At 48.7% G+C, this 12933-nt stretch overlaps 1 protein-coding gene across 9 annotated transcripts in view; it reads right to left on the reverse strand.

Moving 5' to 3' along the window:
• XRCC6 (X-ray repair cross complementing 6) overlaps window positions 1–12933 on the reverse strand; it is a 36638-nt gene that overhangs the window by 14172 nt on the left and 9533 nt on the right. For 7 of the 9 annotated variants that reach the window (XR_014314052.1, XM_082739998.1, XM_082739997.1 and 4 more), the window contains 6 exons: window positions 12603–12786; window positions 9143–9329; window positions 6594–6762; window positions 5722–5883; window positions 3987–4116; window positions 3258–3358 (listed from right to left, as the gene is read on the reverse strand). Coding sequence is in view for 6 of the 9 variants with exons in the window: in XM_082739998.1 (XP_082596124.1) it covers window positions 3258–3358; window positions 3987–4116; window positions 5722–5883; window positions 6594–6762; window positions 9143–9329; window positions 12603–12786 (933 nt within the window). In the remaining 3 variants the exon portion in view is untranslated. The remainder of the gene's footprint in view (window positions 1–3257; window positions 3359–3986; window positions 4117–5721; window positions 5884–6593; window positions 6763–9142; window positions 9330–12602; window positions 12787–12933) is intronic. The other 2 variants (XR_014314053.1, XR_014314054.1) reach the window with 1 other exon arrangement.

Genomic DNA, 12933 nt, shown 5'->3' on the forward strand with positions numbered 1-12933 from the left:
AGTCATGGCGAAGTCATGGAAGCCTTGAATGCCTGCCCGGGGCTTTGACATTATCCTGAGAACAGGGGGGAAACTCTGAAGGAGTATGGGCAGGGCGGCGACAGGATCCCACTAGCATTTTAGAAAGATTCCCCCAGGGGCGCCTGGGTGGCTCAGTGGGTTGGGCCGCTGCCTTCGGCTCAGGTCATGATCTCAGGTCCTGGGGTCGAGTCCCACATCGGGCTCTCTGCTCGGCGGGGAGCCTGCTTCCTCCTCTCTCTCTGCCTGCCTCTCTGCCTGCTTGTGATCTCTGTCTGTCAAATAAATAAATAAAATCTTTAAAAAAAAAAAAAAAAAGATTCCCCTGGAGCTGTGTGTGAAGTATGAACCCAATGAGGGGGAGACCGAAGAGGGGGAGCAGGGCCTAAACCTTAGAAGCTGCAGAACTGACGGACACACAGATGGAACGTGAGGTGTGGGGGCAGCGGGCGGAGGTGGTGGCTGGCTGGGAGGGCAGGGGCCTCCCCAACACCGCTACAAAGGAGCAAGATCGCTCTGGGGGAAAGACAGTACTGGTGTTACCTTACCATTAGAGATGGTTTGTGGAGCTTGTGATGTCAGCTGTGTCACATCAAGGGCAAACACGAGATCGTGCCTCATCATCTCCTCAGGCCACGTTTGCTAAGTACTGAGGGGAGCTCCTGGCCCGACGTCACAGACAAACTGGCCAAGTCAGAAGCCCCGTGTCCCAGACTACACAAGGATCTGTGAGAACTCTGGTTCTCAGCCTGGGAACCACCTAGAACTTCTTTTTAAGGATCTGAGAGAGACAGACAGAAAGAGCACAAGCAGGGGGAACAGCAGAGGGAAAGGGAGAAACGAGCTTCCCACTGAGCAGGGAGCCTGACGTGGGGCTCGATCCCAGGACCCTGGGATCATGACCTGAGCCGAAGATAGTTGCTTAACCCACTAAGCTGCCCAGGCGCCCCAGCTAAGGACTTTTAAAAACACTGATAATGCTTCCCCCCCTCTCTCTGCCTGCCTCTCTGCCTACTTGTACGCTCTGTCAAATAACAACAACAACAAAATAATAATAATAATAAATATAATAAAATAAAATAAATCTTTGGGTGCCTGGGTGGCTCAGTTGGTTGGGCCTCTGCCTTTGGCTCAGGTCATGGTCTCAGGGTCCTGACATCAAGCCCTGCATCGGGCTCTCTGCTCAGCGGTGAGCCTGCTTCCCTCGCCCCCCGCCTGCCTCTCTGCCTACTTGTGATCTCTCTGTGTCAAATAAAAAAAACAAAAAACAAAAAAACAACCACTGATGCCCAAACCCTTCCCCCCAGAGATTCTGATTTAACTGGTCTTCAAGTGAGGCCTAACGAGGCAGATGTTTTTTAAGTCCCCCAGACGATCCTGTTGTACGGCCAATGTTGAGAACGAGCAGGCTAGAGGTGGGGGAATGTCTCAGATCACCTGGAAGGCTTACTGTAAACACAGATTGCTGGGTCTTGGGAAAGGACTCAAGAGTGGAATTCTGACAAGTTTCCAGACGATGCCAGTGCTGCTGGTCTGAGGAGCGCCCTCAGAACCACTGGAGTAGCCTGCGGAGGCCACTTCGGGAGACGTGAAGTTGACAGAGAAAGATGGGGCCCAAGGTCATCTAGAGTGCTCCCATGGCTGGAGGAAGAAAAAGGGAAGCAGACCCAGCAATGGAATCCTGGGTCACTGTGGGCCCAGGAGAAAAACCAAGACAGCGCGGCATCCCAAAGCCAAATGGAGAAAGCGACAAAACAATCATAAGTCTTCAGTAAGTGATTTATGGAGAGAAAACCACTATCACTGTGCCAGAGGGAAGCAGAGACACTCCAGATTAGAAGCGAATAAAGAACACAAAAGGGCACAGAGTCAAAGCTGTGGGATGTCTGAGCGGTAGGAGAGCTGGGTCCCAGGGCATGATGGCTGCTGGGCAGGGCGGCTGCGGTCTGGGCCAGAGCCGAGCAGAAAGGACAGGGCTGCGGACACAGGCTTGGGAGTCGTGGAAGTGAGGGGAAGTGAGAGGCGCTGGAGGCTGGGGGAGCAGACCAGAACACCGACAGCGGGGCAGTTAGAGGAAACATGAGCACAGCTGAAAGGGCTCTAAGAATGCTGCGGAGGAATGGGGGACTGCTGTGTCCTGAGCACTTCTGAGCCTTGCGATCGAGATGTGCTTAATCCCTTACAGGAACATCCCACTGTCCCCATCTTCCCTATGAAGAAACTGAGTTTCAGGGAGATGAATGAGATCCCAAGCCTACTCGAGCTGGTACGTGGCAGACCTGGGATTCAAATCTGTATCGGCCGTTTCCAAAGCCCACGTCTTTCACCCCCTTGCTGGAGAGCAGGCTGCTTACTTCCTGAGTCACCTCAAGGCCACCAAGAAGATGGGCCACATCACCCCAGCCTTGCCCTCTAGCCAGATCCGGCTCACAGTCCCACCCCTGCACGGGGGGCACTGGCTCTCCCAGCTGGGATGCTTGGTCTAGCGTAAGACAGATTAGTAAGTGGGGAGCTAAACGGGCTGCACGGATTGTTCAGATCTTTTCAACCCGTCAAAAGCCTTCATTAAATCCCATCTGTTTCCTGCTGGGCATGTACTGACATCCCTAAACCGCACATGCGCTCTCGGGAAATAGGTAAGAGAATCACAATCAAGAAAGGGATGGGCAGCGAGCTTAGGGCTCGACTGAGGGGGCCAGGCCGATCTCCCCACCGCAGGGTCACGAGCGGGATCCTCTCGGGCACCGTGGCGCCGAGCAAGGGGTCGGGGCCAGACTCCCCAGACTCTAAACCTGGATCCAACGCCCACGACTTGGGGCCTCGGGCCATCACTTTCTTCTCCAGAAACCAAGGCCGACAGCAGCACCTACCTCACAGTTAGTAACAAGAGTTAAATGAGTCAACGACACACAAGACAACAGTGCCTGGCACATAGTGCGCGCTCAATAAATGTTACGGATTTTTTTTTTTTTTTTACTTTTACCAACACGGAGTCATGAGATGGCCTCCTTCAAAGACAGGTCTCAGAAGCCTGGCACTTTCCTCTCATGACAGAAGCAGCCGAATCAGCCCTGCGGCAGCTGACACTGTTCTAGGACATCTCTCAGACGTGGCTGCAACAAGGAGGCTAGGTCTGGAGAGGGGGCGAGGAAACACAGCCACCCTTCTGGTCCGGAGGGAGAGCGCTACGAGAAGCTCCCACGGAAAGAACCACGGGGCTCCGCCACGACCCTTCTTACGTGTCAGATCCACCACCTGCTCGGGCTCCATGAGATCCAAAGCCAGCGCCTCCAGGTTCCTGAAGTGTTGCTGCAGCACCGGGTTCTCGAAGCTGTCACTTCTAGTGGAATAGTCATAATAGCACAAATACATTAAAACACTGAAAATAATTTAAAATTATTCAATAAACCCGACTGAGGCAGCTCAGGCCTGGGGCTGGCTGAGGCAAACAGCCCAAATCAAATAGCGGGGAATATTGTCTCTTGAACCAACTTTTCTCTTCAATTTTCAGTTTTTTGGGAATCCAAAAGCTAATTTAAAAGCAAACACCCGGGCGCCTGGGTGGCTCAGTGGGTTAACCCTCTGCCTTTGGCTCAGGGCATGATCCCAGAGTCCTGGGATCGAGCCCAGCATCCCCTCTCTGCTCGGCGGGGAGCCTGCTCCCCCCTCCCTCCGCCTACTTGTGATCTCTCTCTCTGTCAAAGAAATAAATAAAATCTTTAAAAAAATAAAATAAGGGCAAACACCACGTGCCTGTCTGCCCCGAGAAGCAGAGGGCAGAGAGAGACAGGGAGGAGGCAGGCCCGGGGAAGTATGAAAACAAGACGAAGGAGAGGAGGTGGGACATGGGCACAGAAAGAACCTGAACGCTCTTCCTCCCCATACTCAGCAGCAGCCTGGGAGTAAGAGAATCCTCTCACCTCGGGAGACGGTTCCAGAAGAAAGCCTGAGACGGACCCACCGCTCACCTGTAGTTGAAACGGAGCTTCTGAACGATAGCCTTCATCTTATCTATCTGCTCTGGGTTCGCCATGACTTTCTCGGTAAAGGGCACCTTCCGCTTATCGTCCGCGTAGGGCAAGAAGACGAGCTGGAAGCCTGAGGAAGGGGGAAAAGCCTCCTGAGATTTGACTTTATGGAAGGTTCCAGTTACAGAGCTGTCATTTGTCTCTCAACTCCAAGTTCGCCCTTCTACGATCTGTGACCCTGGAGCATCTGCCCGGCCGATTCCCTCTGGAGCCTGCAGAGCGGACAGGGAGGGAGGAGTACCCCTTCCCGCGCCCTCCGGTCCCTGCCGCCCCCTCCCCCCCGCCATGGCTCCTCGCCAGGGCCCTTCACCTGCCTGGCGGTCGGTTCCAGCCTCCGGCTTTCTTGACACACCCTGAGCCAGCTGGGCAGCGCCCCCACCCTTTCTGAGGTCCGCCTCTGCGCTTCAGCCTCTCCCCTCGGTTCCCACACCCCCAACCCACGTTAGAGGGAAAGAGGAAAGGTTATCAGGCTGTTCCTGTAACAGGTTCTGAGAGACTCGAAAATCTGGACTGGAACCAGCGGCTGCTGCCAGGGGAAGGGCCCTTGCTGGCAAGGCCAACAGTGCTGAGCAAAAGGAAGAAACAAGTCCCTTTGCTCTCCGCTGCCCGAGGCTCCCATGAGCACCCACTAGTGACACAGTCTGACAGTCAGGGGTGGAGGAGGAAACTGGTCTGGAGAGCATCAGCCTCAGCAGCACCGAGTGTAACGGGAATCTGGAGCTGAGAGACAGCCGCCTACTGATGGACATACAGAGCTCTTCCTCATCACCCTGATGACCAGGGTTACAAACAGAACATTTTTGGGTGCCTGGATGGTTCAGTGGGCGTCTAGGTGGCTCAGTAGGTTAAAGCCTCTGCCTTCGGCTCAGGGTATGATCCCGGGGTCCTGGGATCAAGCCCCGCATCCGGCTCTCTGCTCAGCAGGGAGCCTGCTTCCTCCTCTCTCTCTGCCTGCCTCTGCCTACTTGTGATCTCTGTCAAATAAATAAATAAAATCTTTTTTTAAAAAAAGAACCCAAATATAACATTTTTGAAGAATTAGTTTACAGTTTACTTTTATTAGTGTGGCTTATTGTCTTAGGCACTTTCAGTTATTAACTTGTTTCACATGGGAAACAACCGAAAAGTAAGATGTTCCAGAATTCTCATCTTTGCAGATACGGAATGTAAGTCAAAAGGTTAAATGAATTGCCCAAATCGGCCAGGTAACAAGTGGCAGGGATGGGCCTGAAATAAGAGAAAGTAAGCTTTCCCACACGTAAGGATAAGTCAAGTCTGACTTCAAAACCCACAGTCTTTCTGCTCTACCTCATTGCCTTAGTATATGCAGAGGGTAAACCAAACACCAAACACTACAAAGGTGTCTAACAATGGCATTTAGTAAAGGTGCAGCAGTTGTGCCATAAACTTTGTCAGTAACCTGCCAACAGTCCCTATGCAGCCAATTCTTTAATGGTGGCTGCAGAGCTGCCTTGCATAGTTGCACATGCCGTGCACTGCACAACCATATCTGGCAGTTTTACCTGGCTCTGCATCAAATTCACCTGTGAAACCCTAAAATTTCCCAGACCCTATTCCTGGAGACTCTGGTTGAGCAGGTCTGAGTTAGGATCCTATAAGGGATTCCAAAGTCTGAGCAAGGTTCAGAAGCACTGAAAAGATCTCTTCCACATACCTGGGGGAGTCACCTGAATTTTCTGCTTATCCAGCTCCTCTTCCTGTGGCAACAAGGCCACAAAATAAGGAGGAATGTTCTGACGGGCGGTGTACCGACACACGGCCATGACCTCCTTCTCCAGACACTTGGTGAGGAGAGCATGGAACAGGGTTGAGCTCCCTGGAAAACAAACATCGCCGGAGTCGGCATCCCAAAGGTATCTCCTCCTCTTTTCCCTCTAGCCCAGGTTACAAGCCTACGATTTCTCTTCGATGTTCTTAAAAGGGCTTACGGTACTTCATTAGGTCAAGTGTGATGAGCCCAAAGCTGAAAGGAAAGTGGGGCAGCAGAGGCACAGAAAGGAAGAGGAAGGAAAGCAATGAGAGGTTAAATACCTCAAACCCCCATTTCAGAGTGTGAATTATTAACATCAGTTCACTTGCACTATCTTTAGACTAATGCTGTAAGCCCCAGTTACTAAGAAAAGCCAGCCAGGTCAAATACAGGGGCCGGTTAGCTACAGCACAGAGGAATTTAGGTCTGGACAGCACAAACACAATGACCTAGTTCACAGCATCTTTAATTGCCAACACTAGGGGAGAAACTGGGTTTTTGTTTTTTTAATTCTCCATCTGATGCCTCAAAGGAAGACTTCCATAGGAAGTAAGCTTTAAAAATTCTAATTCCATATCCTCCCCTGGATATTCACAAAGCATATTAGTGTATTATAGGCCCTAAAGAAACATCTTTAACTTTGTTTAGTCCCAAATTTCCACAACTTATCTGAGCACGAAACACTTTTAGAATGCCCCCTTAATATGTCCTACCCAGGCTCCAAGCAAGACGGCCTTCTGTGACTCATGCATTTACCCTCGGTCCACACCACATACCATTCACCAGGGACTCCTCGGGGTACACGAACAGGGAGGGCCTCAGGTGATGGTGTTTCTTCAGCATTGTCAAGGGCTTGAAACCGATGAGAATCAAACCTGGTTCATCAAAGCGTTTCAGCTCTTCTGTTTCCTCTTTCTCTAGTACAATCTCACGACTCCCATAGCTCTACAGGAAGGGGAACACGAGGGCCACATACACAGGCTACGTGGAGATGCAAAGTGATTGCCACACGACACTAGCAAGTTAAAATCAACTTTCTTTTAAGGAACAGGAAGATGGCTCACCAAGGACATCTTCCTGCTACCACAGGGAATGAACAGTTACTAAGGGCCAGCCAGACACCTTACACTCGTCACGCAATTCATCTTCTGTGTCCTGGTAGATGTTAAAAACTGCTCTACAGATGAATGAACTGAGTCTCGATGGTTGATAACTTGCTCCAGATTATATAACTGAATTGGGCTTTAAGCCACCATCTCTCAGGTGCTGAAGGGCCATTCTCTTCGGGCATTTATCTCTTCCCTTAGTTAACATATACCAAACCCTCAGCATCGTCCCCGACCCACAAAAGAAGCTCAAACCACACCTACTGATCGAGAAGACCTATGTCAGGTATTGGGGTAGGTCTGAGCAGACACACACATTAAGTATTACTTCCAAACTTTAGTTTTGGATTATGGTCCTAGATATACAACTGGTAACAGAACTTAGTGAGAGTCAAATTTGAGTTTAACGAATAAAACAGAGCCCTCAAGTTTTTTTGAAGGCACAATGGATCAAGAAAGAAACTCCATAGGGTGCCTGGGTGGCTCAGTCGTTAAGCATCTGCCTTCAGCTCAGGTAATGATCCCAGGGGCATGGGATTGAACCCTGCATCAGGCTCCCTGCTTGGTAGGAAGCCTGCTTCTCCCTCTCCCACTCCCCCTGCTTGTGTTCCCTCTCTCGCTGTGTCTCTCTCTGTCAAATAAATAAATAAAATCTTTGGAAAAACAAAAAAGAAAAGAAAAAAAGAAAGAAACTCCATGACCAGAAGAGCGACTGCCTATGAATAAACCAACATGAGTAACTAGTTACTTCCAAAATGGAAGAGGAAATGTCTAGTCTTTTCCTTCCAAAAGTAGGGCAAAACACTCCGGCTTGAGATTTGTGCTCCAAAAAATATCTCATGAGTTGAATCAAAATAATAATTAATTTTAGTCACTTAGTTGATCCTTCTAGGTCCTGAACTTAGGCAAAAAATCTCAGATTCTTTCCCACATTTTGCATAGTTAGGAAGGATGAGTCATGGGGCACCTGGGTGGCTCAGTGCCTTAAAGCCTCTGCCTTGGGCTCAGGTCATGATCCCAGGGTCCTGGGACCGAGCTCCACATCGGGCTCTCTGCTCAGCGGGGAGCCTGCTTCCCCTTCCCTCTCTGCCTGCCTCTCTGTCAAATAAATAGACAAAATCTTAAAAAAAAAAAAAAAAAGGATAAGTAATTTGATTTTAATTTTAGACATCCAATCCTTCCACAGATTGAACAAAGGTAAGAGAACGAAGAAAGATAATGTTCTGCATTCTTAGTCCATCCTTCGGATTAAGAAAGGCACGTGTATATCATTTCAAAGCACAGGAAAAAATTTGGTTCGGGGGAAAACAACTGCCCCCCCCCAAAAAAAAGTTCACTTCACAGCTAACATCTTCCCTAGCTCTTCTCCCTAGTTATCGATAAAGCCTTTTCTACTACTGTACCCAAACAAGGAACTCGACTGTTAGAGCAGAATGCAGAGGGGTCAAGGGCTAAAGTTTCCACTGCCATTTTTTTTTCAAACGCTGGTTCTAACTCTCTAGCTGTCAAAGTATCAATGATTTAGACACTGGGGTGCTTGGCTGGTTCAGCTGGAAAAGCATGCAACTCTTAATCTTGGGGTTGTGACTTCAAGCCCTATGTCGCCTGTAGAGATTACTTAATTTTTTTTATTTTTTTTAAGATTTTTATTTATTTGACAGAAAGAGATTACAGGTAGGCAGAGAGGCAGGCAGAGAGAGAGAGGAGGAAGCAGGCTCCCGGCTGAGCAGAGAGCCCGATGCAGGCCTCGATCCCTGGACCCTGAGATCATGATCTGAGCCGAAGGCAGAGGCTTTAACCCACTGATCCACCCAGGCGCCCTTTTTTTTTTTTTTCTTTTTTTAAGATCTTATTTACTGGGGTGCCTGGGTGGCTCAGTCAGTTAAGCATCTGCCTTTGGCTCAAGTCATGATCTCAGGGTCCTGGGATGGAGCCCCATGTTGGGCTCCCTGCTCAGCATGGAGTCTGCTTCTCCCTCTCCCTCTGCCCCTCCCCCTGCTCCTGTTCTGTCTCACTCTCTCACTGCCTCTCAAATACATAAACAAAATCTTTAAAACAAAAGATCTAGATGCCAGAGTTCCAAACAGGAATGGTTTTGTGTTCTAACAGCCTAGCTACAAAGACGTACACAGAAAAATATTTAACTGGTTAGGCTAATCACTGTCTCCCTCCCTGTTAACTCTTCAATGGGACAAAATTCAGTAAGAAAGCAGGCCTACCTGAGACCTCTTGGTGTCACTAGGCAGAAGCAAACTGCCCGTATTTACATTAAATGTCCGGGTCTTAGATTTCACTGGTTCATTGGTTTCCCGATAAAGCCTCACTGGAGGAGGTTTGACAGCCTTCTGGACCATATTATACATGCCGACAGTGAGTGCTATATCTTTGCTCAGCTTAAACTTCAACCTGGAGGAGAGAAAAACAAAAAGCCATGGACTGAAAAATTATGATTTCCTAGCTAAAATTCTTTTGTGGTACCCAAGTCTTGTTTCATTCTCCCCAACAGTCCAAATTCCTCAGATATAAATATAACATGTTTAAATAATACAGTAGAGTTTGCGGAGCACCTGGGTGGCTCAGTGGGTTAAGGCCTCTGTCTTCGGCTCAGGTCATGATCCCAGGGTCCTGGGATCGAGCCCCGCAACGGGCTCTCTGCTCAGTGGGGAGCCTGCTGCCCCTTCTCTGCCTGCCTCTCTGCCTACTTGTGATCTCTCTCTCTGTCAAATAAATAAATAAAATCTTTTTTTTTTTTTTAAAGATTTTATTTATTTGACAGAGAGAAATCACAAGTAGATGGAGAGGCAGGCAGAGAGAGAGAGAGAGAGAGAGGGAAGCAGGCTCCCTGCTGAGCAGAGAGCCCGATGCGGGACTCGATCCCAGGACCCTGAGATCATGACCTGAGCCGAAGGCAGCGGCTTAACCCACTGAGCCACCCAGGCGCCCCATAAATAAAATCTTTAAAAAAAAAAATACAGTCGAGTTTGCTATAATAGTATCTCAGGGTCTAGATCACAAAAATTAGTTTCAGAATATATAGTTAAATACTTAAAATAATGATAAAGAGTGTACTGTAATAAAAATAATGATTGCTTTAGGGTGCCTGGGTGGCTCAGTCAGTTAAGTGTCCAACTCCTGATTTCAGCTCAGGTCACAGTCTCAGGGTCAGGGGATGTGAGATCAGGTACCTATGTCAGGTACACTGGGTTCCACACTCAGTGGGGAATCTGCTTCTCTCTGCCCACCCCCCAACCCCACCACACACTCTCTCTAAAACAAACAAAAAAAAACAAACAAAAAAAGATTCTCTTCCTGTTCTTCTGCCCCTCCCCCTCCAGACTCACACATGTTCTCTTTCTGTCTCTAAAAAATAAGGGGCCAGGGTGGCTCAGTCAGTTTAGCGTCTGCTTTCGGCTCAGGCCCTGATCCCAGGGTCCTGGACTCGAGCCCTGTGTGGGCTCCTTCATCAGCGGGCAATCTGCTTCCCCCTCTCCCTCTGCCTGCTGCTCCCCCGCCAGTACTCTCTCTCTCTCAAATAAATAAAATCTTTTCAAAAATAAAGATGAAAGTTAGTATGTTAACAAATAACTTAGGGCAGTGCTGGCACACAATAATCTTGTGATAACATAATTCCATTATTTGATTATAGTGAGAACATTAATCATTTTCTAGGCCTAAGGCGTTATTAGTTCTCAAACAGTTCCAGTTTATTACTCCTTTCAAGTATCCTGTAACCATTCGTCCAAAGAATAATACTAACATTTGGGGATGCCTGGGTGGCTCAGTTGGTTAAGCCGCTGCCTTCGGCTCAGGTCATGATCCCAGGGTCCTGGGATCGAGTCCCGCATCGGGCTCCTTGCTCAGCAGGGAGCCTGCTTCCCTTCCTCTCTCTCTGCCTGCCTCATCGCTTCTCGGCCTTTTGGCTAAGATCAAGTGTGTCTCTCTGCCTGCCTCTCTGCCTGCTTGTGTGTACTCTCTCTCTCTGACAAATAAATAAAATCTTTAAAAAAAAAAAAAAAGAAAGAGAGAAAATACTAACATTTGTAAATAATCACTATGCCACGCACTCTGCCTGGGCTATCTGGGTTAGTCAATACAGCCGTCCTATGAGGAGGGACTATGTTTGCCCCCATTCTACAGAAGTCCAGAGAAGTTACGTGACTTGCCCCAGGTTGCCCAGCAGAAGGCGGGGACTACAATCCAAGCCAATCTGGCTCCAGAACCTACATTTTTTTTTTTTTAAAGATTTTATTTACTTATTTGACAGAGAGAGAGAGAGATCACAAGCAGGCAGAGAGGCAGGTGGGGGCGGGAGAAGCAGGCCCCCTGCTGAGCAGAGAGCCTGATGTAAGGCTCGGTCCCAGGACCCTGAGATCATGCCCTGAGCTGAAGGCAGAAGCTCTAACCCACTGAGCCACCCTGGCGCCCCCAGGACCTACACTTAACCACTATTTTATCCTCTCTGCCGTCCCCACCTAAACATGTGCTAGATTTCCAAATTGCAGTGACAATACTCCATTATTTCAGGAAGGGAGAAGAGATGCCAGCGTGTTTGTGTGAAGAAAAAGAAATCATTCCCAAGGGGCAAAGGAGAGAGGCAACAACCAAACTATAGCCGTTCACAGTGGGCTACTATGTGGTTGCCCTGAAATCGTTTCATGGGTTTTCTAGCAGAACTGTCAGTAACCTCCTGAAAACTCAAAAACTACCTATGGTCATGTTCCCCTATGTTGAGGAACCTAGTCAAAAACAAAAGCCTGACGTTAACCTTTCGAAAGCAACATGGGGGAGCCCTTGGGACTCTCATGGCAAAGTTCTCTAAGAGAAGGTAATTTAGGGGCGCCTGGGTGGCTCAGTGGGTTAAGCCACTGCCTTCGGCTCGGGTCATGATCTCAGGGTCCTGGGATCGAGTCCCGCATCGGGCTCTCTGCTTGGCAGGGAGCCTGCTTCCCTCTCTCTCTCTCTCTGCCTGCCTCTCCATCTACTTGTGATTTCTCTCTGTCAAATAAATAAATAAAATCTTAAAAAAAAAAAAAAAAAGAGAAGGTAATTTAGGGGCGCCTGGCTCATTGGGTTAAGCCTCTGCCTTCAGCTTAAGTCATGATCTTAGGGTCCTGGGATCAAGTTCCATATTGGGCTCTCTGCTCAGCAGGGAACCTGCTTCTCCCTCCCCTCTGCCTGCCTCTCTGCCTACTCATGATCTCTCTGTCAAATAAATAAATAAAATCTTTTAAATAAATAAATAAATAAGATTTTTTTAAAAGAGAAGGTAATTTAACAAGCTGGTTCCTGTTGATTTCAAGTTTGTAAGAAACCAGAATAACGCAACACCATGACAGTAACTAGTACTTCCTGAGTTTTTGCTCTAGACCAGGTATTACTGTTATCCCCAATTTACAGAGAAGCAAGCAGACGACATACTAGTGACTGCAGGTGAGGACAGCAGTAGGCCACAACTGTTTACACCAAGGAAGTGGAGAGCTGTGTTCTTCTGGAGAACTAGCCTACCCACTCTTGCCAGAGGAAGAGAAGCACATATGCAAACATGCTAGGCAGAGATAAAGCGAGTTTTCAGTGAGGCACCGCCCAGAGGTAAGGAGCCAAGGAAGCTTTGTCAAAGCAGCTGGGTGTTCCCAACCGGGCAGGGCCCTTGCGGGCAGCTGGCCCAGGTTCAGAGCGCACCTGCACAGCACACGCTTCTTGGTCTCCTTGGCGCGGACCTTCCTTAGCAGGTCCTCCAGTTTACTGGATTCCTCAAAGTGAACCCCTAAGTCCTCATCCTCGGCTGTGCTGATGATATCTTGGTAAAACAAGGATATGTCAAAGCCCCCACGTTTCTTCAGGTGCATCAAGTCCAGGAAGATACCTGGGGCAAGGAAAACAACTTTCAGCAAGCAAAAATTTTTTTTTCAGTTAAACCTAAATACGTAAAGAACTAGATGGGTTATTAACATTTTCAGGACTTAGAGACGCGCTAAGGGAATCAGCTGCTATAAGGGCAACTTATTCAATA

The sequence above is a fragment of the Mustela nivalis genome (genome assembly GCF_964662115.1).
Source record: "Mustela nivalis genome assembly, chromosome: 7".
NCBI classification, from domain to species: Eukaryota; Metazoa; Chordata; class Mammalia; order Carnivora; family Mustelidae; genus Mustela; species Mustela nivalis.